The sequence below is a fragment of the Numenius arquata genome, chromosome 2, assembly GCF_964106895.1.
Source record: "Numenius arquata chromosome 2, bNumArq3.hap1.1, whole genome shotgun sequence".
Taxonomy (NCBI): Eukaryota; Metazoa; Chordata; class Aves; order Charadriiformes; family Scolopacidae; genus Numenius; species Numenius arquata.
The window spans coordinates 81,792,374-81,819,951 of NC_133577.1; the positions used below are offsets into that span (position 1 = coordinate 81,792,374).

Below are 27,578 nucleotides of genomic sequence, written 5' to 3' on the forward strand. Positions count from 1 at the left end.
AGATCACCACAGCATATTTATTTTTCTCAAAAAAGTTAAAACAAGCTTTATTTTGACATACAAATCAGATTTGTGTACAAGGGAAAACACACCCCTATAGTGGTAGGTTTACTGGGTCTCCACACAGTATGTGTAGCCACTTGTGCTAAAGTAGCCCTGGAGTATGGAAAAAAGCCCTAAAAATCTTTTTTAAAAAAGGCCAAAATGTCTCCTTTTAATCACTCTTGCTATAATCACCTTATTTGTGAATAAAAAAACCCAACATTATACAGCTCTGAGTCAAGATAACAAAGTATCTACAAAGCCAAATACCCAAGACACTTGTCTAATTCCCTGCTGTCATCTGGGTATACCAGCAAGAGCACTTGGGGAACAAATCGAGAGATGCAAATATGCAAAGTTACCTCATTAACACTGCAAAGCACGTAGAAGAACTGTAAGATATTTTTGTTACCTTCAACTACTATCATCTTCACAAACTGTGTGGTCAGTGTCAAGCTTACACATCCTATGAACTTACTAAAAAGTTCTCTAGACTGCGTGTTAAGTTACTACAAAAAAAACCCCACCTTACTTCACTTCCTTTTACCATGAAGTTATATGTGATATAGAAATATTTTTAAAAGCTTATAAAAGCAGTTCTTATTAAAGAACTGCAGACATTTAAAGTCCTGTCCCTAATATTAAAGGCTACTTGAACACCCCCATTTTGCTACAAGATTGTATTTGTCATTAACTGACATGAAAAAAAAAAAAGGAACAGTTTCTTTTTTTAAAAAAAAAGTTAGATAGGGAAAAGGTATAGATAGGAGTTGTTTTTTTTTTTTTAGTTTTACAACATATAAAAATAAGTTACACTATGTATTATGGCTTTCTCATTTAGCAGAAAAATGCCATCATAGATTTAAACACTAGATGTTGTAACTAATTAACTCACCACGTTGTCAGACTTTCCTTGTTGGAGTTTTAATGATCATGTGAAAAGAAACAGTGAAATATTAGTGGGAAAATTAAGAAGCCTCCAGAACAACTTAAATAGCAAGAAGCACTTGCAGAAGAAGTCTTTCAGAGAAAATCTTTATTTAAAACTTCAATTTAAATTAATTTAAAAATTAAATTAACGTTTTAATTTAATTTAATCTCTTGGCACAAATAAAGGCCAAGCCAAACCTTCCATGAACTTTAGCAGAGTCAGGGTTTCATACTGAGCTTCATTTCAGAAATGTTTACGCTCAAGGATGATACCATTATGCTACTGAAGTAATGATTTATCTTTAACGCCGTTATGTTAAGCATACAAGTAAGATACTACTTAGTTTTGGTATGGAGCTATGTCAAAAAGGCTACAATAACGCTAAACCAACAAGGTTCAAAACTAAAACACAACTGCCTAATATTAAGTGTTGTCCACTATGAATAAAAAAGGAAGGGGGGGAGCAAAAGATACTTGAGTCAAAGACTGAAAGACTGCATTTACACAATGCTATGTTATTAATGGTTGAGTATACTTACATTTTGAAGTCTAAAGTTGCATTCAAATTGGACAAGCTATGACAACATTCAAATACGTATAAATAAAAAGAATTCTACTTTCATAGCTGAAGTTGTAACAAAAATCTCATTGTGCAGTTAAAGTAGCATTTGCAACATCAGAGTTCACAGCAGGTAAGCACAAGTTTTAGACTTACAAATATAATAAGAAAGATCATGGCACTGAATGTGGGAATATATTCAAGCTCTAGTTTTACTCAGGGTAGCAGAGTTGCCAGCTGAATAAAGTTAACTGAATACTGTACTTTCCAGGTCCTTATAAACAAGGCTCTATGTCATGCAGATGAGCTTTCTCTCCCCCTTTTCTCCAAGAAAATTATCTGAAAGGCAAGCTACAGTGATTGTTTCCGACAGCAGTAAAATAAAGAAGCAGATAGAAAAGTAGGTATATCAAAAAATTCTTACAGAAAAGGCATCCGTCCTGGTTTGATTTTGTTATAAAAAGGCACTTCACATATTGCTAAAACTCTGAAAATGTACTAATCCTTTTAGTTTTTCTGTTAGAGGATGTATTTCAAGGTGGTTAGCATGAGTATGCAAACGTTCTTTATACGGTGTTTATCAGTTACAAATTTTATAATTACACATAGTATCTTACACTATTTATTTAGAAGAAAAGATTGACGTTCAAAATAATAGCAGGTCTTCATACAATACTTCAGTGATGATGGATGATCTGTCATAAGCAACACACCACCTGTAGTGAGTTCATGCTAATAAAATTAGCAGTGTAAATCTTTCAGAAGTGAGTCCTCAGTCTTTTGTTTTCCTCTCGTAGTCTCTCAATTTCAGCTACTAAGCTTTCATTTACAGAATACCTTTCAAGTAAAGCGTGCATTTCATTCTAGAGAAAAGAAAAAGCTCCAATCAGCAGCTATAAAGTTAATTATTCCAGTTTTAGACTACCAATTTTCATATCCCTTTTGAAAATTAAATAACCTAGATAATACTGTTTTTAGAAACTTTTGATAAGAAAAGTAAGAATTATTTTTTATGCTGACATACAGTATTTTGATCATTAATACATTAGTGAATATTTTATCAAAGGACATTTTGTACTTCTTCAGGATGAGAATCTACTAATACAGGTTCCATTAAAATGTTCAGTACCAAGACAGAGGCTTTTTTATGCAGATCAAAAGAACAAAGATTCATAAAAAGATGAAGTCAAAGAACCCAGAACACGGGTCAGTCTGCATGCACTACCTATAAGTGAAGCTTTCTATTTGAATTCCATCTGTCTCCTCCTTACCCCAGGCTCTTGGTCCTTTCCAAAGGACAGCTGAATTTGTTACCCTTTTGTCTTTTTATAACTCCTGAAATATGGAATTCATGATACCTACCCAATGCATATATTCCCTTTATTTATCAAGCATAAACCAGTTTAACAGATTCCAATTCATAGTTTCCCCTTCCTTCACATCCAATCCTCCCTTTCTTGCTCTTAGTAAGCAAAATTGATTTTGTTTTGAGAGAAGTTGTTGGCATGCCTTGGTATTACTCAAAATGAAAACTGAGTATACTTCCCACCACGCTCTTTGTACATACCAACTGCATATGGAACTGCTTGATCATCTCCACTTGCAGATTCACAATATCTCGATGACATGCTTCTCTGAGGGAAGAATTTCAAAAGGACAATGCTTAGTTTTATTTAGAAAGCAGTAATTCGTGCCAGTCCTCAGCACCCAGAACTCCACACTTCTTGACCTTCATGACACTGTGAAACATGAGTCTAAAAACTTTAAAGCCATGAAACATACTCCTCTATCGCTTGTTTTCTGGACTACTTTTGTTATGACATTGACTTTCATAAGTACAATTTTTTTGGCATATGAAAGACCGGGGATATTTTCTGTTTAGAAATATAAACATGTATGTGGCGATATCAACTTTTTTTTTCCACTTGCAAGCTATAAACTTCTTTCATTTTTACAATTCAAAGCTGATTTTCAAACCCTCAATCACAACTATCACAGAGAAAGATATTTACTTGTAACTGAAGATACAGCTTTTCAGTACATCCCTTCCAGCACTCTTTTGTAAGAGAGGCCAAAACATCAGTGATAAATGATACATTATCCTGGAGCCCACAGAATGCTCCGGGTTAACCAACATAAGTAGCAGCAGCGCTGTCCATGAATGGACACAAATTTTTCAATTTCTGGACAACTATTCTACACTACAAGAACCAAACTTGGAAATAGCCTCTGAACACTACACCAGTGTTCCAGATGCTGAGGAAGAACAAGAACAGCTCGCAAAAAAAATCAGGCAAGCTCATACGCTCTTCCCGAACAGAGCATCACACTGCAATTGTCCAAGGCCAAATACTGTGCTATGGGTACCAACGGCCTGAGGAAGTAAGGCATTTCTGAAGTAGACACACACAGATCTTATTTCATTCTCCTTTCCTAAAACATATAACAAACCCAAAGGGAACATATTTGTCATGTTCTATTTCCACAGGTTATTGTGCTTCACAGCATACATGCCAGCTGGCAGCTTAGAAACCCAAAGATGTAGGTTATCTCCCAAAGAGAGGAAGTTCAGAAACAAGCAGCTTTTTGGAACCGAATGAGTTATATACTCCTCCTGGTCCTTTTCTAAGGTCCTTGTTTTTTCCCCCATTACTACAAGAGGAATGGATTTCAGGCAAGAGTGATAAATATCCTTTCCTCAGATTCCAGAGGATGAAAGCAGTATCAATGAGAAGCTGAAATGGCTCCCTTCCCAGAATCCCAGAGGGTTGGAAGGGACCTCTGGAGATAACCTAGTCCAACCCCCCTGCCAAAGCAGGTCCACCTAGAGCAGGTTGCACGGGAACTTGTCCAGGCGGGTTTTGAATGTCTCCAGAGAAGGAGACTCCACCACCTCTCTGGGCAGCCTATTCCAGTGCTCTGCCACCCCCAAAGTAAAGAAGTTCCTCCTCATGTGTAGGTGGAACTTCTTATATTCAAGTTTGTACCCATTTCCTCTTGTCCTATCCCTGGGCACCACTGAAAAAAAGACCGGCCCTGTCCTCTTGACACCCACCCTTTAAGTATTTATGAGCATTGATCAGATCCCCCCTCAGCCTTCTCTTCTCTAGACTAAATAGACCCAAGTCCCTCAGCCTCTCCTTATAAGGGAGATGTTCCAGGCCCCTAATCATCTTTGTAGCCCTCTGCTGTACCCTCTCCAGCAGTTCCCTGTCCTTCTTGAACTGGGGGGCCCAGAACTGGACACAGTACTCCAGATGGGGCCTCACCAGGGCAGAGTAGAAGGGGAGGACAACCTCTCTCGACCCGCTGGTCACACTCTTCCTGATGCACCCCAGGATGCTATTGGCCTTCTTGGCCACAAGGGCACATTGTCAGCTCATGGTCATCCTATTGTCCACCAGGACTCCTAGGTCTTTCTCCTCAAAGGTGCTCTCTCCAGCAAGTCAGCCCCCAACCTGTACTGGTGCATGGGGTTATTTCTCCCCAGGTGCAGCACCCTACACTTGCCTTTATTGACGTACATCACGTTCCTCTCTGCCCAACTCTCCAGCCTGTCCAGTACAATCTAGTACGATCTTTTATATTCAGTTTCAATGTATCCATAATTTACAACTGGGAAAAGGGCCAGGAGAGCCTTCCAGCCACTCCAGGAAGTATAGTTTAGAAGAGAAATACAATTTCTGAGGCTCCAGACCTCAGATAGCAGAAGTACAAGACTGACAAGCATACCTTCCAACACTGGGATGCCTGAACACAGACTTTAAAATGCAGTCTATGAATTGCAGGTGTGTGTTAAGTCAGTGAAAGTTACAGTTTTTAATCAGGTGTGTGATTATTGCCAAAAAAATCCCAGGGGAGTTTTACTATACTATATTCTTTAAAATTTGAAGACATTTAGTAACAGTCAATGTATATTTCTGTTGGCAGATACAGAACAGCCATAGGACACAGACCGACTAAACTAGTTATTGCTGTCTTGATGACAAAAAGCAATGCATAATTGCCCTGCCCGGCAATCTTTTTCCCCTCCACCATGTCAGTCCGTCTACTTCATCTTAAACATGGGTTGGGAAGTGAACCTCTAGATACAACTCCCCTCTCAAATGCTCTGTATCTCCTTCAAACTCCATTCTAAATCCATGCTAATGTGACTTACCTAACTAACATTCTACTTGTCATGAAAGAAGTATCAACAAACACAAAATAATCTGACACCAACCATCACTTACAGAACAGATGTTTTAATGACAAGCTTCACCAGTAGAAATCCACACGGTATTTTACCGTATACATACCAAGCTAATAACAATCAAAGCCAATACAAATCAACTGTCTAGATCAAACGCTCCACAATGTCAACTTTAAGAAAAACTTCTCCTGCTAGGACAAGGGACGATCAGGGAAGGAAAGAAATCAGCACAAAGCTTCATGAAAGCAGGAAGGACCTCATTATGCAGATAAATTTACATTCCGAGAAGTATTCAAGCACTCATTCTGAAAACCCGGTAGCAAAGCCATGCATTAAAAACCCTCAGAGACACCAGTCTTATTAGTCATTGGAGCTATCCAAAATACATAAAGTTCCATATCTAGATTTCCGAGATTAGGGCTATAAATGGTGTCATTTCTAATGCAAGTAGAAAATATGTTAAAGCAGATGCTGAAACTCCTTACTGAGAAAACATTCACTGAAAACAAGTGTTTTGCATGAATACCAGTACCTGAAGTCATCCATTGTTTCTTGTATCATATTCTGAATGAAGTTTATTTGGATTGATGTCAGAGGTGCGTTTGGTCTGCTGCTCCCAATCGTTTCTACGATTTTTTCTGACAATGAACTGGCAACTCCAGCAGTGACAGGTGATGTTATCTTTGGACCTTTACGAATTAAAAAAAAAAAAAAAAACAAAAACGAAAACCAAAAAACAGCATAATGGAGTACAAGAGGGTGGGGGTTTTTTATTTGTCTTGAGGCTTGTCAATATTTTATCTCAAATATTACCTAGTTAAAGAAAAGTCTTGATTTAGAGTAAGACTTTTCAGAGACAAATAGGAGGGCTAACTGGATTTACAGAAGAATCGAAATTGGATGTTCTGTTTTAAGGCTAAGGCTAATTTATCACGTTTCACATCAGTTTGCAATCAACTGCACCTGAAACTGAGCCAAAATTATCAACTTACTTATTGAGGTAATACCATTTACTGGTAGATCATACACAGGATGCATCTGAATATTCTTCACTAGTCTCTCATTTGTATCAGGAGCCTTTACAGCAGTGGATGATGGTGGAGGACTTAAAGTTACAGATTCTGCACTTGATGAGCTTGATTTTGAAAGCTGACAATAAAAGTAATAATTAAAAAAAGGTAGTAAACTCAATTGCACTTGAAGACTGTTTCAGGAATACTCCGTCAAACATTTTTGGTTGCAGGAATCTACTCACAGATATGTTTTTCATTTTCTAACAAGACATCTTAAAAATTGATTGTTAAAATATCCAAAATTGCCTCACGTGCACACACACAGAAAGGAGTGCAAAAGGCAGGGACCTCTTAATTTTTACATCAAAAATTTTGTGGCGAAGGTACAAACATCATTTCTAGCAAACTAAGACTTTTCAAAAGCAATACTAAAGGAGCCAAGGTCTCAGCAGAAGCATATCAAAGATAGTTCAAGAAGGAAGAAGAGTGAGATCGAGAATAGGGAAAGAAGACAGGGTGGAACTGACCTAATAAATGACAAACAATCATACTGGTGCAACCAACTAATGATCATTCTTGATTTTCTAGAAAAATCAAAATATTCTTCAGGCTAGACCAATTTTAGTTTCATGTGAACTTTTGTAACTTGAGCTTAATAGGTAAACATACATTTATCTTGCATTGCTGAAGGCCAATGCACTTAAACTGAACAACATTATATAGATTTGTGTCAATATTTTACAACTCTGTTCACACTAAGATTAGCTAGGATGATATTAAAGATTTTTTCCTTCAAGTAGTAGTATTCTGTCAAGATTCTAAAAAGACCACTCATAAGAAGAATTAGTACAGTGTACCTGCTTTAAGACTTCTTTAGATTCTTGTTTACCAAGATATATTTTCTTAGTGTCAGTCTCTAGATGTTCTTCCTCCTCTTTAACTGGAGATACCACAAGCGCATTTAATGGGCTAGACTGTATCCCTTGCGCACTGCTGCCCACTGGGTTTCTTTTTAGTGGTAAGGCAGTGGGGAGCTGTGGGAGAAAATCCAGACCCAAAAGGTAGGACTGAAAATCTGAACCTAAAAAGGAAAAGGGAAGGGTGAAACACGCAGGTCAACAAACACACACACACTCTAAATCAAACCCACAAGTAAAATACCTGCACACCCACACAAAACAAATAAACGAAAAAAAAAAAGTCACCCAAAAATGCACCCCACAAAAACTAAATCCTTAAATCCAACTTGTGAAAGTAATAAAACATGAAAAGCCTCCATATATCACTATAAATCACGCAAAGGAAAAATAAAATCACTTTAGGACCATACTCTTGGAGTTCCCATTACCATGTTGTGTCTTAACACCTCAATGTGTTACACAATTTACAGAAATGTTCATTTTGTTTCAGTGTAATTAGCATACAAAATTAGCATACAAGAACTAGCATAGCCCTCCAAAGGCCTACCACTGACAAAGAAAAATATACTGAAAGTATGTTTACCATCTCCTTTTGCTTGAGGATCTTCACTCACTTTACTTGTAATAATATCTACAAAGTAGCAGAACACAGACAAGTTGTTTATGAAATGAAATCTACATCAATATTCATATCATCGCATTGAGTTCATAAATCAAAGACAAACTAAAATACCAAGTAGGTACAGTAGTCGGTAACACACAAATGTCCAAAAGCCATGCTATACACAGATGAATGATGCTTTACAAATTTTAGTATTAGCAACTTACCATCTCTGACTGGAGAAAACACATCTCCTAAACTACTTCGACCCAAATCATCAACATTCTTTAAATCAGCACTTTTCCCAAAGTCATGATCTGTTTCTTTAGATGGAATCACATCCAAGCTGCAACTATGGGGCAAGCCTTAAAAGGACAATAACATTCAGTTAGTAATTGATATTTTCCAAAAATAACATATGTTATCCCTAAACAGTCTCACAGTAAGCATGATGCCTGCTAAGTCCAGCAAGCATTTTAGAACCTTCTACAGATTCCAGTTAGAAAGTCAACTCTAACCTCGTCATTTGGGCTGTCAATGCAGGTGAATATAACTAAAAGCTAAGATGCCCATTAACAAAAGATATAGTTGGATTCATTTCCTCTTTTAAAGAGTTGCCAAACTGAAGAATGCACTAATTTTCATATAAATCTATGTGATGGGTGCAGTAAATTTATTGTGCATCAGGTGAAATGAAAACTAGTGAATGCACCTTCTGCTAAGAAGATAACCACACTCTCATGATCAAAATTTAAATCTATTCTACAAGAAGAGAAATCTGCTTCACTGGGGCTATTAAGAATTCTAAGGGAAAATCTATGAAACATTTATTTTACAGCCTACCTGATGTTAAGATATTCTCTGCTTATTTCTAGTATTAGGAAATCAGAGTGGGGTTACAGTTGCAGACAAAAGAAACTTGTTCCTAGACCTTCCCGCCCCTCCACCCTCCAGCTCCATCCCTGATCCAACCTAGGGGAAAAGAGCTTTTGGATGCATGGTAGCAGAGACAGTTGTCTGAAGAATGGAAGAATATTTGAAGTCCAAAAAAAATCCAGTAATTATTCAAACTACAGTTTTTAGATAAGGAATAGATGGAGAAGCGAACTGGACTGCTAAGATAACCACTTAAATAACTTTCACAATTTAGTATGTTTGAAAACCAGACCAGGACCATAAGCAAGCTGCTGCTCTTCCCTCACTGAACTCCTAACTCTAAAAGTGCCTAGGTTTTGTTTGTAGAAGTTAAGATTTAGGCAAAGAATATTAGCCCTGTGCAATGCATAAATAAGTCTCCTACCAATTAATCACCTGTACATACAAAAGCTTTACTTTGTACCTACTTAATTAAAAATTAATAAACAAACCACTGTTCCTAAAACCTGTAACTACTTCTCTGTATGGGATTACTTCAAGTGATCCAAATGTGACTGTGTGGATGACTACAATTAATCATGTCCAAGTATTTACATCAACTGGAACTTGACTCAGGTTTAAGATTTCACTTTAAAATGTATTAATTTATCACATTTTCCACTCCTTCAGATGTGTTCAGATGTCTCAGTTGTGACACATACATAGGATTGCACTTGCTTGTTAATTAAGTAAATACTTGGCATACTGAGTCAAACTAGAAGTGCACTATCAACTTGTGCCAAAATCTACAGAGGATCCACATGGAAAAAGCATAATATAAAACAGAGCAAAATGTCTGACAACTGACTTCATTTATGCTTTTGTACTTTAAAATACCTGTGACAAAAAGCCCCAGTCCATTTATAAACTGTATGAACATGTTGGGGTTTTTTGGTTTTAAATATGCTATCAGAACACTTTATTGAATGCCTCTTATTTCTCCAAAATTAAACCTCAATCAGGGTCCAGAAGAGTTTTCACAGAAAAAAAATGAAGTTTTTGATCTCTCATCCATTCCCATTTCTAACTTTAAAGACTGTATCTTCTGAAGTATACAGAAGTCTTAACTTCTAAAGTGAACGCTCAAGTTTAATGAAAAATACTTGTTTTACTTGGTAAGCCTTCATTTTCTTAAAACATTTATTTATTAGGCGTGGTCTTGTTTAAGGGGTAACAGCCATTACATTTTCAAATAAAGATAATAAATCATATATTTTAAATTAAATAAAATTTTCCACATCATTCAGTAATGTTGATTAGCAACGCTTCCTGCATATGTAGGAAGCATTCTACTTCACCTCGTACTTCACTGCATACCCAAGGGAGGTCATTAATACACATCTCTATGGACTGCAGTGGCTTATTGCCTAATTACTGTTGCTAAATGTATTTCTCCTTATTTAAAAAGGGAGGGAAAAAGTGCTGTTGCATTAAAATGGCTTGAGGATTTTATTATATTTTTTCAAGAATCAAACAAATAGTGTTACTGATTTGACCACATTTTCAGAACTTCTGAATTAAATAAAATTTTAAGAGTATGTTTCACACAGTGGCAGAATTTTAGAATAATACTCAGAATTCTTATAAAGAACTTGTTAATTTCAGAAGCATAAATAGCAAGTACAGTTATACAACTAATCATACGTGCAACTAAATTTAACATCTTTCCTACCATGTGATATTGGAATCATGCCTCACACAAAAATACAGTTCAATTCTCACTTGGGTTTTTGGACTAGTGGTGTCCCCCCCCCCCTTTGTTTTGTTTAGTTGGTTTTTTTTTAGATGAGCTCTCTTACTTCTGTTTATTAACAGAATTACAAACCATTAGCTCTGCACTCCATACAGACATTGCATCAGAAAATACATTATGTACGTAAGGATAATCTACAGGAAGTCAGAACGCAAGAGATAGCCCCACAATATCACCATAGAGTTTCCTCCTTTAAAGTTTAAATATGTACTCTTACTTCAAGTCCGGAATTTTAGACTCCACATGTCTAAAGCTTGGGGTCGGACCCAATTCACTTCCCACAGTCTCACAGTATGCCTAATGCAGTAGGGGAGGGAAAAGAAGGTGCAGATGTGCATGCACATACACACAGTTCTTCCAAACAAATGCCCTTCTCAGTGAAATTTTTATACTGTAATGCTCAAGGCATGAAATATTCCTTTCATCTTCTACATTATGCTAAATATAAGAATAGGAAGAATACACTACCTGTTTTCTCCTGAAGAACCTCACCTCCCTTATTCTTATTTGGCAATGTCAAATGAGATGAAACTGTTGCTGATGCTTGAGAGGCAACGTTTTTGATGCCAGTATTTTGAAGTCCTCCAAGATTACCACCAGCTTTGACTTCTACTCTTTTGGATACAGGTTTACTTGAAGAACCCGTAAGGTTAGACTGAAGATAAAAAGAGAACAAAGAAGTTATAATTCCTTCAGCTAAGAGTAAAAATGTAAGCCAATATTCTTTCTGTTTCAAAACACTAAAAAAAAAAATCAGTTCAAGTTGCAAAGGTTGCCTAGGAGATATGCCTTTACAAATATTAAAAAAAAAAAGTAACTTCAAAGAACACAGGAAACATATGTATTATTATATGAATACTGTGTGGACCTGCAAAAGAATAGCAACAGAACTCAAGGGCAACACTGGAGTGACCTGGCATGAGCCAATTTTGATCCTAGGCTTAGGCATAGGAAAAATAAGAGATTACATTATTAGGGACTCCAAGCTGTAAAGGAATAGTCAACCACCAGCAGCAAGTGTGCTGGAAGAGAAAGAAAGTCTGTGTTAAAGAATCCACTTCAAAGGTTCTCTCTGTCTCCACTGGATGGATGCGTGGGATATTCCGGAGCATGGGCTCCGGATAGGGCCTAATTAAAGTCTTAGAAGAACCTCTTAAGCCTTCTCTGTAATTTAATCAATTTCTCCACTGTCTACATGTGCATGAAAGACACCATACATAAGACCATGCAAAATACTTCAAGACAGGCAGCCGTGTGTCTTCACCTTAAGTAGAAGGGCCATTACAGACCTTTCTGCTACTGCCTTCAAATGAATCTAAGGTGCCACAAACTGATCTGCAATGCCAGCAGATTCACACCAGGAAATTTAAATCTAAAGTTTCACTCATTTCTACACCGAGGCTAGGAGTTGGGGGAATTCCACATTAAAAACCCCCTAAAGTGGCACTTAAGACTGAGCAGTTTATAATTTCTATGTTGCTATGAGCCATTTTTGTTGGCATCTATAGTGCTTAGAAACTGAATGCTAACATTTTTTTTTTTATAACTTCAGCTTATGCTTTGCTTTCATTAATCCGCATATTGAGTGATAAAAAGGAAAGGTTTTTACCTTGGAAAAAGTGCTACTGAACTGAAGACGTATGCATTTCACACAGCCTTTGTGAGCAATAACTGTTTTCACTGGTGATGTCAGTTGTCTTAAGTCATACTGGCAGATTTTTCCCCGGGAACATCCTATAGCCAAAGTAGTACCATCAGGCATGAAGTCTACTGTTGTGAGAGGAAAATCAGCTACTATTGTTGTCAGCAACCTTCAAACAGGAGGAAGGACAAGATAAAGCAGCTTTTAGAGTTCAGAAGTCAGACTTTTCAAAACAGAACATCTAAAAAAAAGTATAAAAGCTTTCATAATTCAGCTACAGGGCAGTAGTTCCACTTCTCCAGTGCCACGTAAATTCAGTGAAATATCTTACAGAACAGTGGATTAGGCTTATACTAAGTGCTCATGCTTAACAAATTAAAGACTGCATATGCCCAAAAAAATGGACCAAATTGTCTTCATAACAGCAGTTCTGACACCCTTGTTTACCAGTACCACCATTTCCAGCAGCAATCATACTGCATATATCCTCTTGTTTCCCAAGCCTATGAACTCTAACCTTCCCACAACTCTAGGAAGAACTTCAGGTCCTAGTTTGCATCGTTCGCCTACGCCCCTCCAAAATACAGCCAGACTTTTATTCAGCTAGAGTGGAAGGACAACCCACACTAGAACCACATACTTGCTTTTTCAACCAATATTCTCCCATATTTAAGGCTCACTATCTGAGCAACTCTGTGCACCACAGTTATGTCTTGTATCTTGAACTAGAAAGCAGGAAAGCTGAGCTCAGGTGGCTGCAAGTCCTCACAGGCTGTACTGCCCCTCACAGCAGCTAACTGCTCTGCATCGACATGAAAGCCCACACACAAGCACTTGGGAGTGGTCACTCATCACTCATACACAGCACCTCAATTAGACCCCGCATACTTTGGGTTTTTTGATTGTTTGGGGTTTTTTCTTTGGGTTTTTTTGTTGTTGTTGTGGTTTTTTTGGTTTGGTGTTTGTTTGTTTGGTTTTTTGTTTTTTTTTTAAATAAAAGAGCAAAATGGACTATGTTCCCCAGTAGCGATATGCCAACCACTTCAATCTTTCTGAATGGGATCTAAATTAAATATTTCATATCACAGTTAGGAATTCTTTTTCAGTTTATAAAAAACAAATAAGGATCCTATAAAAGTAAAGATCTTTAATATACTCACTTTTTACTTGAAGTGTCATAGAGAATAATTCTTTTATCCAAACCTACAGTTACAAGCAGCAACTTATTGACTGGAGAAAAGCAGATTTCTGAAGCTGGTGCTTTATGAGTATTTTCAAAATTATGATATGGATTCTGGCTATTTACATCCCACAGAGTTACAATACCACTGTCAGAAACACTGCCCAGCAAGGATTTCTTAAAGGATGAATATTTCAAGTGTCGAATAGGCTGCAAAACAGACATAAAAAATGAATTGTAATACCACTATTAAACAACATATTAAACTATTTTATAAACACACAAACACATTAGGAATACAGACATCACATTAAGTTATAGTAGTTTACAAAGGCTGGCCACTATAAATAAAGAAAAAACCACATTAATTTTGCATTACAATGCCATTTTTACTGTCAAGGGGGCAGACTTCTTTTTGTGTGTGTCTACTATTATGGGGTATCATATGAGCCAATCAGCTAAATGAAAGATAAGGAAAAAAGGAAAAAAAGAAAACTTCTAGAAAAGTGTCTTGATTTTTCAGCAAGTATCATGCCACCATACACACTTAAAAAAATAATAAAACCCCACACCAAACAAACATCATACCACATCTGAAAATAAAGGAGTGAAAAGCTACATTATTTCATTGACTGGTCTCCCGCCAAGAATGTTAAACTTAATTCCCCTTCACTGATCTGAAGTACTTGGATATAAGCGAATTTGATAAGACACTTGCAAAACTCTGGAGTCTGTGTATGTTAGTCCTTTAGAAGAACAGACATCACCCTGTGAGCTAGGGCCACAGAAGAGGATAATGTGCCTAGTTTATCACATGCAGCCTTGTTATCACACAACCATGTAATACAGGAACTTAATTTCCCTCTCAGAAGCAAGTAAGTATTTTGTTTCCACCATATTGTTTCAGAACCTCACTCCTCACTAAATTACAATATTCAATTTCTAGATTAATTTTATGTTACCCATTTGCACAAAAACTCACTCCTGTAACAATAACGCCCTTACACTCAAAACTTTCCTAACTCCCCAGTGCTGCTTTTCCCTGTTTTAAAAAACAGCTACCTCAGCTGCTTTCAGGCTTTGTTTTGCTATAAACAATAGGCAAGATTCCATCTCCTAAGAATGGTTTTTCAGTACCATCACCGTCTCTTTGCAAATCTCCCAGTTTGAATCTTTCTTGCATACAGACAACCAAAATCTTTTATGATCCTCAAAACACTTTGCTACTGCCTTTGCAAAGGCAGTGATACTTCCTGTTTTTTTACTGTAAATACTCATCCTGACATATCCTAGATTGCATTTTCATTTTTGTGAACCAATCTGTTGTGGTTACTTATTGTCATTTTATGCCCAAAAAGCACAAGTCCTTCTTTCCCTTGGGAATTTTCAAATCCTAGTATAATAAGAAAGTGACTTAAGTCTGGTACCTTGATTTCTATACTGTCATAGTTGTTCCCATGTATATTATTTCAATCATTTTTAGATACTGACACAATCCTCTCTTATGGACAATATATTCCACCTGCGTCTCATCATAGGTCTATTTCTCATATCTTAACCATTACTGAAAATATTAAACAAGGCTAGCTACTGATAACCCAAACAAATAGTTTCTGCCGATATTACCTAGTGTCTTCTTTCCTATAGACAATTTCTTACCCATCCTCAATTTCTTTCTAACCTCCATCGTCTCTAATATTTTCTCACAAGGCACTGAATCAAGTGCTTTACTCAAGTCCAGACAGATGAGAGACATTACATTTTGTCTGAAAATGCTCTCAAAAAGCTATTATATTTTTCTAGTATAGACCCCACCACAATGGACTGTATTGGATTTTATCCCATTTCTCTCTTTAACTTCATTTTAATGGAGATATGTGTTGGTTTATAAACCTCCAACATAATTTCTAGCACTTGTATTGCATGTCTTGCTGGAAGCCTAATTGCTCCATAAAGTAGCAGCACCCTCAACTGCATATTCAAATAGGACAGAAGATGACTGTTTATAATTAATATGGTCCTCTATTGGACATGGAGACATTTTTAATCAGCATCTTGCAGTTTATTTACACTAAAGAAATAAATAGAGAGACTCAGGAATAATACATACATGATCTACATGAGAAATATGCCTGTCCCTCACAGTTCTCTCAATTCTTCACCTCCAAATGCCTTCCTTACTGCCCTGGCATCTGCTCATGCTCCATTTTCTCCCTCCTCTGTCCTCCTGTCCACCAAGATTACTCTCTCCTAGCTGTCCTCAAACCTCCCTTGCTATCCTACCAAGTCTCTCATTTCCTTTTCTCATTTTTCCTTCTCAGCTCACAGGCCCAAGGCAAGTTCTCTATTTTCTTTCTTCTTTTCTTACCTTCCCCATATTACCTCTGTCCTCACTTCTCATTGAAGTCAGGGTGTTTCATCAGAGCAACTTAAGTTTAATTTCAGGTTGTTGATAAAGGAGGTGTGAGGAAGCTCCTATTCACTTCTGACTTTCGCTGAACTAGGTTAGCAACAAACTTCACTTGCAACAATGCAACTGCTAGATCAGGCTCAAGGAACAGAGGTGCTTAAATTTGTGCACGCTTTTATGAGGCAGTCAAATTCATCACATTGGCATCCCTAATGGTATGCTGCATGTCCAAGTTTCAAACCCTTGCCCAGACAGCTGGAGGCATGGAAGAACCTCATTCCAGAAGTCACTTAATTTGAAAATTATTAAAAAAAAAACCCACCCACAAATCAAACAACTTTATCTGAGAAACATCTGTGTAAAAAAAATATCGCTTTAAGCTTAGCACAGTTAGAAAGAGCAGACAACCAGGCCTCATACAGGAAAGCATCAAGTATTAAGATGCAGGTGGTCAAACAACATCACTTACAATAAGTCTTAGCTACATTTTGGTCATTTTCCACCCCATCCACAATCAAAGAGCAAATTAAAAATTGCATTTCAGAAAGAGAATAGGCTTCATGAAGAAGCATTCTGTCTTCATCTTTAAAACACTGACTCAACTCTAGATTATTTTTATAACAAAACAAACAGAAAACCAACATCCTATCCAGGGTTCACCGCAGTAAAGTTAAAACACACGTACAGCCACTATGAAAGCTGACATGTATACACAGAAAAATACCTTTCTTGTGACTCCGTGCTGCAAGGGAATGGGACTCCTTGTACAGTAAGAGATGAACTATTACACTTGATCACAGTTGAGCTACTTAGTCCTATATCGTATGTATGAAAGTTCTGGAGAAGGTAAAAGGGACCCCTCCCCACCCACCACAGGAGACAGATCCAGGCTAATCTAATGGTAGGCATAAGTCTGTTCCAATGAGTTAAAATCAAAACTTATCCCTTCATAATATTCCTTTTGCTGTAATTCTCAAGTTACTTTTCCAACCTCTCCCCCTGATTACACTTATTGCCAAAGAGGATGTTAAAGTCAAAAATCATCATGATCAAGGGTGTGTTCACAGAGAAAATGTTACCTTTTATGTCAGTTAATTTAACATTATTGTTTAACTGTGTATCCTTTTATGTTAGGTGTAATTTAAGAAGAGTCTATTTTCTTCAGTTCCTTTCTTTTCTCTTTATCAGACTTCTTCCCTACTTCTAATCCCTCTGTACCTCTAAACTTTTTTTGAGCTGTCATACATACTATTCTAGATCAGAGTCTATCATCTATTTTTAATTTCAATACATGTCTCTTTATCTTACTTCCCATACTTTCTAATGTTCTTGTCTATCCTACTGACAAGAAACTAATATATAGACACAGTCTTCACAGTCTTAAAAACAAACATTGATTTTTGCTTGGCATGATGAAGTCACACAGAACTTCAGTACACTCCTAGTCAACTTCTTGCCCAAAGCAGCTGAACTTCATTTGTCATGTCCTGTCCCTTCAGTTACGGTTTAGAAACAAGAGTTCTGTTACTTGGATTTTGAGCACTAGGGCCTCCAACTCAGTCTAGGTGAGAATAGCCCCAATACAGTTAGTTCTTTGGCCTGTTCTTCTTCCTTTGTACTGCCAGCAATAGGAATCCCAAGCCTTAAAAAAGGCACACAACTCATAATTTAACTGCAAGGTTTAGTAGTTACAAGAAAAAAATTAGCTAAGAATGCGAGAGACAAGTTAAATGTTGGTACTTTCCTGAAAAGAAGCCCAGGAATGTTTACAGATTACAGTTTCATCCACAGAATCAAATAGCAGAAGTGTGGGACATGATTCATTGGGAAAATGATAAGATACTTAAGCTTATCTGAGTTGGATGTAAGAGGATATTTAAGATAGCTTTATTTTAAGTCAGCATAGCTCTTCACTAGGAGAAACTCAAATAGGCTTAAATGTCTGAATAGAAGTGAGAAGGAATCATCTGTTTTCGAGTTTAGTCACTAATACTAAAATCATTTCAAGATTATTAGGAATTATTTAGAAAGAGTCATGTTTTGGAAATAACCTGTCGAGACTGAAGAAAAAAAAAAGCAGCAAATTTGAAGCAGATTTCACTACATCTTAGTAAGAACAACTCTTCATGATCTCTGGAAATTCTGCACACACAGAATTGCCAGAAACACATTTAGCATAGGGTGCTGAACCCACAAAGAGAAAATTAAGTCCTCTTTGGAACATTTTACCCGTCAATGTAGCACAAAAAGCTATATACATCTTTTTGCCTTAGCTGTGATTGGAGTGCATTTACTGTAGAAAATAAAAGTACATTTTATCTTTAGGCTTCACAGTAAGACAGCCAAACAAGGAACAGTACACTTCAGAAAACGGTTGGTCCACTGCTCAGAAAGACTTGTTACACTTAGTGTTTTTCTCTGCTGAAAAACAAGTGAAAACTAAGCCAAAAGTAGTCTAGCATCATCGATTACCTTATTTAAAGATAGTACAGTTTCATAATCTCCTTTATACCTTAGCGAGCCTTATAAGTGAGAAGGTGGATGTAAACACAGTTGATAGCTTTAAAATGCTGAAGGCTATTTCGCTATATGGAGTGACCAGAACTCATCAAGCTTCTTTACAAATGAGCCAGCTGTTCAAACAACTAAACTAAATCCCGTTGCTAGGAGAACAGCACCAGGCAGCGAAGACTTGAACAAACATTATGTTTCGAAACAAACCTTAATTCATCCTCACAACAGCAAGCAGATAAGAATCTGGTAGTCTAAATGAATACCAACAGCAGAGAGAAATTATGGGATCTGCAAACAACTCTGTGCAAGAACCCAACTCTAATAAAGCACATAGGTGTTTCTAAACCAAAATCAATTAATAGAATGTAGGCCAAAACTCATATGAAAATAAAATTGTTTAAAGTCACAGAAAGGACTGCAACCTTGGGCTATTCTACTACTTGTAGAGTCTCTAGACAATATCAGAAATTAACTGGCAAGGAAACTACATTCCATCACACTGAATCAAACACAGACAAGGTAAATTTTGTAAGGTTAGTTTGACCTCACATTCCCCAACTGTAAAAAAGGTTACTAGGGAGTGGTGACCCTTACTAAGCCAGACAGCTAGTGCCAGGATCAAGCAGGACAATACACTGTGTATCTATTCAAGGTTGCTCTTAGAAAACTGGGCCCCTAAACTATGAATCAAGTAAAGGCTTCCAAAATTTAACAAAATTACGCAAGTCTTCAGTTATTTGCTTCACTGCACAATTAATCCTGCAATTCTCAACAAGTACCAATTAAAATCCAATATCACAAATAGAGCTATTTTTGCACGTAAGGGCATAGACAATTTTTAGGATATAAGATAAGCTGGCAAACTGGGACATCCATGTAGCCATCCCATTATACAATTATAGCTTGATTCCATTTTAAATTAGGGCTGCAATCAAATAACTGCCTCCCTTTAGAAAGTGAACAGTAGCTCTGTGCTTGCAATTACTTTGATTTAACACTTCAAATTTCTTTATCCATCTTAAAGGTCACTCAGCTTTCCAGTAGGCCTCTTGATTTCACCTGCCAAAATAGCTATTCACTGCATCACTTATTCCTAATCACTTTTTGCTGAGAAGAGTTGAATATATCAAACAGGATGATGCAAATCATCCTTATAAGAATTTTTTCATTTTTCATTTCCCATTTAAGTAGCAACATAGTCACCACTCTGGATATTCACCTCAGATGTGTAATCCAGCCATGGATATCCCTGTAGCTCCTGCCTCACAGCCACGTTTTTTATAAGATCATAACAATCAAATCAGAAGAAAAGGACTGACTACATAGATGGATTTTTAAGATCAAACCAAATATGAAGTACAATTTTGCTTCAATATGAGTATGAGACTACGGTGATGGATCAAAGACACTGCAGCACCTAAGAGCAGAGATAGTTTGAATTTAATAGAGATTTTTTCAACAGAAAGTATACCACAATTCCCATGATGTTATAAAGTCATAAGATTCTTCATCAAGTTATATTGTTCACGCTAGACCGGAAAAAAATTTAACTTCACACTCTATCTGCAATCTAGCACTGAAAAAGCTGTTGCAGTAACAGAAAATTACTAAGTCACAACTTCAGTATTCCCTGCAACATTAAAGGTCAGATTTAGGACCAAAGTAACGGCTCTGCATCCCCTAGGCAGCTTCTACCTCAGTAAAAATGACTCAGTTAAAAACATAAAAGAATGCCTAGAACAAAAACACTTGTCTAAGTCAACATTCACATTATGAACACACTCTGCAACTTCTGATGGGACAACACAGCCCATTTACTACTGCAGATGCCCTTAGAACAAGGGAATTCCCCCAATGGTACCTTTTAATTCCCCGATATCTTTTGAGTCTGCAAAAAGGAACTGCAGTGGAAAACCCTACCAAGAGCCTTAAGTAGCACAGATGCTTTGTGTTTGTCTTTTGCATAGTTTTCCTTCAAACTAGTTATCCAAAATCTTACCTAAACACCTAAGTAGGTAATAAAAAATCTCATTGCTTTTCTCTTTGAGCAGCTGTGCAATTTTAATCTCCAGATTAAATACATTTGTTATTTCCAAATGCAGGCTTATATTCACCTGTACTGTACAGATGGCTCTGTTCAGTTGTAAATCTGATTACTTTGGATAAGTCAGAACACAGGCTAATGATCTTTGCTCTTTTCAACAATACACATTGAGTCGTGCATTGAAATCCTGCTTTGGTTTGTAAAGCCAACTGGTTTTTGTTCAGTTCTAAGATGTGTAGTCATTTGTTCCTGAGGAACCAGAGTCTACAAAGTAAAGTTTCCTGTAACCTGAATACAAGTAAAGGTACTTGAGAAATGTGTATTTCAATGTTACCTACTATTTAAGACTAGAATACACACAATGGTCTGTTTTTCCCCTTTCAGTAAGTGAACTCTTAAAAATTAGAAAGAAACAGATTAACAAAATTTAAAAGCTCTTGATACATACTTTCAACTTCTAAACACTGCAAATTAAAGCTTCATACTTGAAAAGGAATTTATACAGATAGCCTACCTGACGGCTGCTATAACCAAAGGGAGTACTTGATAAATTGGTAGTAACGCTGTGTAGGATAATTTCACCACTCAAAGATCCAGAAGCAATGTAACAATCATTCCAATTATATGTAACACACGTGACTTCATCTTTATGATCCTGGGGGGAAGGGGTGTTAGAGGGAGAAGGTTAAAGGCATTCAGGATAACCACATTCCTTCTTAATCTGTGCTTTTGCAGAAAAACTTCAGCTTGATGTTTTTTTCTGACCATCTCTTAACATTTAAGAAGATTATTTAAGAACTATTGTGGAATACCACAGAAAACAGCAGCAGAACATACTGAAGACCAGCCATTGTATTTTAACCACTGCCTGATTGTTTTCAGAAGACTGTTTTAATAAATTAATAAAGATGATGTAAGTATATACAATACTTTAATAAGACAACTATAGCGGTATCTACTGCAGGTATCATTAATGTTATTTTAAAAGTAAAGTCTTCCAGAAGCAAGTGACACTTGAATACACTTTCTGTTAATCTGATGTACTACTGCCAACTTCCCCTTCCATCACTTTTAGTATTAACACATATATTTACCAAATAGCTTTTTAGCATAGTTATTTGCAACGATGATACTGTAGTTTTCTGAATGTATAGGGGAAGACAATCAAGTACTTCTAGCCCAAAAAGGAGAAAAAGATATTTAAAGTATTGTATTAGCTACTTAGTAGTTTTGTTTCCAACTGTAACTTTAAGAGTCCAAGAAAAGAAGAATAAATCAAAACTGAAGCTTTAGAGCCTCTTTAATAGTGGTTCTAAATCAGAGCAAGTCATCTGCTGAAGGTATCATGGAAATATATCAGCCCATCCTAAGTTTTGTGCATCATCACAAGGTTTTAGATAATTCATACTAGATCAGTTAGAAGATGACAACCATGTCCCAGTTTTCCATAACATTAGTTGTACTACAGTATTCTACAAACACAAAAGTTTTTTTCTTGTTTGACATAATCAGAAACAGCAATTATCCAAAATGCTGTCCTTGGAAAAAAAAAATCCCCATCAGAGAATATCAACACAAATTTGCAAAATAAGAAACCTATTCTGAAAACTTAAACATACATTACTATAGAATAGTACTCTGAAGACATCAAGTATGCTTGCTAAATTAAATTTGTTATTTACAGCACAAAGAACACAAACTTGAGCAAGACACACGTGTTCTAGCTCCTATCTGTGAGTTTGACTCTACAGATGCACGACTTGGAGAAAGTGCATTTTTTACTGTTGGCAGCAAAACCTGGAAGTCACAAAAGCTACTGTTCCTCTCCAGACAAACTTACCTTAAGGCTACGGTAAAGCTTTCTGGATTTCAGATCCCAGATATTAACTGTGTTATCAAGGCCTCCACTCACAATATATGAAGAGCTAGAATTCAAGCTCACATAGGTCTGTTTTGCCTGATTGAGAAATGAAAAAAGTATGTTAAAGGTAACTAAGGGATTTATTCGAATCTACTTAAAAGCATATTGATGTGTGTTTTCATTTTCATTAACACAAACAGTCCCACTGACTGATGGAACTATTAGTACACTACAGTCATTTCCCATCAAAAGGAATCTAGAAATCCAGTCCAGTTTGGACATATGGTTAATATACTTTAAGATCTAAATATGTTAATTAATAAACTCTCAAATGCCTACCTTTTCCCATTTCAATTTTTTTTAGCATCTTTTCCTTCATTATGCATTTTCTCTTTAAATTATGGCTCCCTAAAGTGCAATCATGGACTTCTACTCAGGCACTGAGTTTTAAAAAGAAAATGCTAAGTTTAGAAAAGAAACTCCTTAAAAGAAAATCAAAAAGTTGCCTAAGTCACGTACTTCACATTCCCTAAACATTACAAAGAATATTATAGCAGCAAACCACGTAATTCAGTAAAGTGATTCTTTTTAAAATAATCATTGAAGTACAGCTTTTGAAAAAAAATGTCAATCTTATATCAAGGACAAATTATTATTCAGTTCTATCATGTTGAAAATTCACTTTTAAGTTCCTCAGATTTGAATTAAGGAAAAAACAAGTCCCTCTAATTATTGACATGGTAAAACTGGAAATGATTGCACAAGTTATAAATCAGATTTAGTGAAATCTCCAGGACAAACACTCCACCTTTGAAAGCGTTTGCTTCGGCAACCCACAAGACAGGTACAAACAGCTTTTTAGAGAATTTCCAGTCCAAATTAGCATTACAATAGCTATCCAAGGAGAATGATTAGAATGGTCTAGAAGACTAACAAGTCATTCAAGTAACCATGTCAAGAGACCCTTCTAAAACTAAGTCCAGCTTTCTGAAGAGTTCATAGGGACACACTTCCATTTAACAGGGAGAAAAAAACCAAAACAACCAGAATCTAGTGCATGTACACTCCAGAACAAACTTTATATAGATTCTTATGTTTCTGAACATACAATTCACCAGCATGCACAATACTGACAATTCAAATTGGAAAATGAAGTTCAAACTTGAGCTCTGATGTATCGCCTACAGATTAGGCCAAGTTTGAACCACTGATTGCCTCTGCCCATCACATTAGGCTCAATAGGCAGCTTCCCCGAGCAGAAAGCCATCAGCATCAGATGCTAGTATAACTGCATTTGTACTTTCATACTGGTATAACTATTTTAGAAGCACTATTCCCCTCCTCTTTATATGTATTTAACTATACGCAAGGAAATGTTTTAACATACGCGTCATAACTCTAACAATACTAAAATTAAATTGATCGCAATATGCCTAACAAGTGTGACACAAACAGTACGCAAGGTGGAGTGGGGGGAAAAAAACAAACCCAAAAGAAACAACAACCAGGGAACAGCATTAGTGATACTTACTCCTTCAGCTATTTCAAAGACCGGGACAGGTTTGCTTTTACAGCTTGAAAGAACTATTTTATCACCAGCAGCAGAAGCAGTGGCCAGGTATCTGTCTTAGTCACACGTTATAGACCATAACTGTATTATACTGGTCATTAATAAAAGCAACAGCAAGTTTCCCTTACTGAACAGAAGACATATTGGTTAAAAAGCATAAAGTACTTTACCTTGAAGGTACCTAGAAATAGAAACATAAGGTTATTTTCTAGGCTTTCATTAAGAAGCTCTTGCATTAACTACAGCTCTTATTTCCCAATACAATGCAGAGCAATTTCTTTCAGAGAGAATAGTGGAAATACCTGGCAGACATTATTTAAGAGCTCTCTTCCGCTAAAGCAGCTTATACAGACCGCGATTTTGTTTCCCCACCACCCCCAAGTAAGAGCCCATTTATCACTAGAGTTCAAAAGAATCTATGTTGCTGTTAGCAGACTATGGATTTAAAGAACAGACCTGTTCGTGAAAAATGTTAAACTACTTCAACTTAAAGTTTCTAAAGTACAGTGAATGCTTGCTAATTTGTCTCCCTCTGTACTAAGGGAAAAAAAAAAAAACAAACCAACAACAATACAAAAACTCAAAAAGAACCTTTCATGACACCAAGTACCTCAAAGTAGTAAGAAAAGCCATCAGTGTAGAACTACAGATCAGTGAAACTCCCTCTGCACCCCCACCAAACTAATCATAGAATCATAGTAATCCAGTAATCATTGAAATCCATGTACTGTACATTTTCAGGCCAATGCCCATTGTGATTTTATATTTGTTTATTTAAGAATACAGGTTAATCAGCCAGATTTAACACCAAAGAACTGGTAGGTATATTAGTGCTTGCTATTTCTTTCATTATTTTAAGGCACCATTTCAGCATACAGAATTACACAGAGCCAAATCCCAATGTTTTACCCCTAGCAAATTAACAAACATTTAAAAGCATATAGTCAGATACTTCATTGTTTCAGTTTTGGGGGACTTGTTGAAAGAAAGCATGACTTGACAACACAGACTGTACACAGCTAAAGTTTACTAAACAATATATATACGTATATAATTTATATAACTATGCTTCAATTTCTCTGCAAGCTCCATAGCTAACATATTCATTTGTGCTCTTGATTGCTTTAAGTTTTTCCTCATAGATCCACTTATTTGCAAACTCAGAGGACAGACACAGTCAGAACTTGCAGGACATTAACAGTTATGTGCCAGCATCCTGTCCTTCTCTTACATCAAGATCAGACATGGCTGCCTTTTCCTGTGACAGCCATACAAGCTGTTCACCTGACAGTGCACTGTATTCATGAAATGTCTCATATATTCACCGAATACCTGGCACCTCATATCAGTATCCTGTAATAGGCTTTCAAGACAGAGGTGAAAGGTCTAAATAGGCCAGATCCATTTTCATGCATAAATCACCACCATCCAATGAATGTTTTTCTACACATCCAAAACATTTGTGCTTCCTCTGCAAATGCTACAAACAACACAAAGAAAAACAGTGCCTATAGAGTAAAGGTAAGCGCACACTATCAAGGACTATCAGAATCAATGAGAAGCTGTTCAAGGAAAACAAACAAACAAAATCTGTCATTATAATTTTCCTCTTTACACTACATATAGAATTTTACTACACTAGCAATTGCTTTGTTCAACCTTGTCAGTAAATTAAGCACTGCCTTGAAAGTGAATATTGTAATCAACTATTGAAGAAACAAATGAGTAAGCTTTACAGTTGGTAGGCAATCCAAGCATATCATAATCATTAAAAAAGCGTTAGCCTCCTAAACGAAGAGAAACTTCTTCAGAAGTATTTACCAGTGCGAGTTTATTTTGCAAATCACTTCAACACAGAGAACCACAAAATTATACAAATATATACAAATAGTTTTATGCAAGACCTCAAAACTGCATCAGACCCGTGACCTACGGACACTTCAATAAAAAACAAATTCGCTAAAATTTTGCAAAACACCCACAAAACCATGGCTGAAACTGTAAAGGATACTATTGCTGGCCCAACATAGTGAGCTGACTGGATGTGTGGGTGTATGTGGGTTGAACTGCTCCAACACACTTAGAGATGAGGAATCCCATATTTTAACGTCATCTCCTGATGAGGCAAAACGTATGCCTTCTTGCATGGCTGCACCTGTTTTTGCAAAAAAATAAATAATTAGAATACTTATATATAAAAAGTATAAATATAAACCAGGTAACCTCACAAGTCAAAAATAATTTCTTCTGTACCATTTAATATTGTTTTCTTGATAACCAGGACATTTATTTGGAGAGTTACACAATTAGTACCATTCAGCTGAAGATACTACTGAAAGCAGCAGACACTTCAAGCTTTTATGACTTGAATTATTGCAGCAAGTGTATGCTTTCCTTTTCACAAAGGAAAAGCCACCCCCTCTAGAGTATCAAGAGACTAAAGTGATGCTTATATCTCCATAGAGTTTACAGCTGCCTAACACGAAGCCCTGAGTATTTCAAGGACTCCTTTCCCACCAGTAGATGGAGATATACAAGCTAGAATCAAACCGACTGTTGCAGGGGAAGGTTGGAAGTTTGGACCTAAAGGACTCACTTCAGCGTTCATCTCACCACCCTACAGGAGACGCCTGAAAATCCTTTAAACTAAAACTGTAACACTAGACTAGGAGAGACGATGAGTCACTTTTCAACGCAGCTAACACAACGCTAAAAAACAAAACGACCACCAACAATAGCGTACTAATATTTGTTTTAACTGACACCGTTTTAAGAGTGAAGGCCAGGCTAACCGATTCCAGGTTTGTAAAGTTTATTCTCAGCTTTTTACTCTGGGTAATTCTAAACTAGCAACAAACAAGGGCTCGAAAGGTACGCCCTTCCTCCACCTGAAGGCATAGACACCCTGTAGCCAAAAGTTTCCGGGACGTTTCTGTATCGCTTTAAGCCACTAATTCTCACTGCCGAGGGTGTTTGGAAGAGGCGCGTAACACTGACAAAACCGCTCAGGAAGCTCAAGGTCCGCACCCGCCTTCGCTCGGCGGTTGCCCAAGGCATCAGCCCGCCGACCTGCTCCCCGCTCCCTCGCTACTCCCCCCGCCTCGCACGGGGCTTCTCTCCCCGCTCCGCACCTTCAGCACCCGGAGGCCGCGGGACGAGCCGCTCCACGCCTCAGGGCGCCGCCACCGCCCAGCCCCGGCCCCGCTCCCGCCAAGGCGGGACCCCGCAGCGGGCCGCCGCCGCCACCGCGTTCCGCGCCCTCCCCGCAGACCGCCGGGACGTTCATCTCCCCCGCCGCCGTTGCCCACCTGTGCGAGCGGGCAGCGGGCCCAGCCCGAGCCCCTTCCCCTCCCGGCCCGGCTCCTCCTTAGGGATCGGGCCCGGCTCCCGGCGCCGGCCGCTGCGATTGGCTAAAACCCTCCTGCTCCCAG

The 27,578-nt window shown here is 37.3% G+C and overlaps 1 protein-coding gene across 1 annotated transcript; it reads right to left on the minus strand.

Moving 5' to 3' along the window:
* Positions 1-27,578, minus strand: NEDD1 (NEDD1 gamma-tubulin ring complex targeting factor). Its single transcript, XM_074168380.1, has 15 exons — positions 27,456-27,578; positions 26,159-26,302; positions 24,109-24,203; positions 22,557-22,673; positions 21,231-21,371; positions 13,729-13,958; positions 12,536-12,737; positions 11,395-11,581; positions 8,486-8,623; positions 8,241-8,288; positions 7,595-7,818; positions 6,717-6,873; positions 6,257-6,413; positions 3,100-3,166; positions 1-2,395 (listed from the first exon to the last, which is right to left on the minus strand). The coding sequence occupies exons 2-15, from the start codon at positions 26,292-26,294 to the stop codon at positions 2,291-2,293; spliced, it is 2,004 nt and encodes a 667-aa protein (XP_074024481.1). The 5' UTR covers positions 26,295-26,302; positions 27,456-27,578; the 3' UTR covers positions 1-2,290.

What these genes read in the sequence shown, in the direction of transcription:
- NEDD1 (XM_074168380.1), bottom strand. Translation starts at nt 26,294, where the DNA reads ATGCAAGAAGGCATACGTTTTGCCTCATCAGGAGATGACGTTAAAATA. An exon ending in ACTATGTTGGGCCAGCAATA is followed by an intron (nt 24,204 to 26,158) that starts GTATCCTTTACA and finishes CGTGTGACTAAG; the next exon opens with ACAGATACCTGGCCACTGCT. An exon ending in CTAAAGAAGTCTTAAAGCAG is followed by an intron (nt 6,874 to 7,594) that starts GTACACTGTACT and finishes TTTTATTGTCAG; the next exon opens with CTTTCAAAATCAAGCTCATC.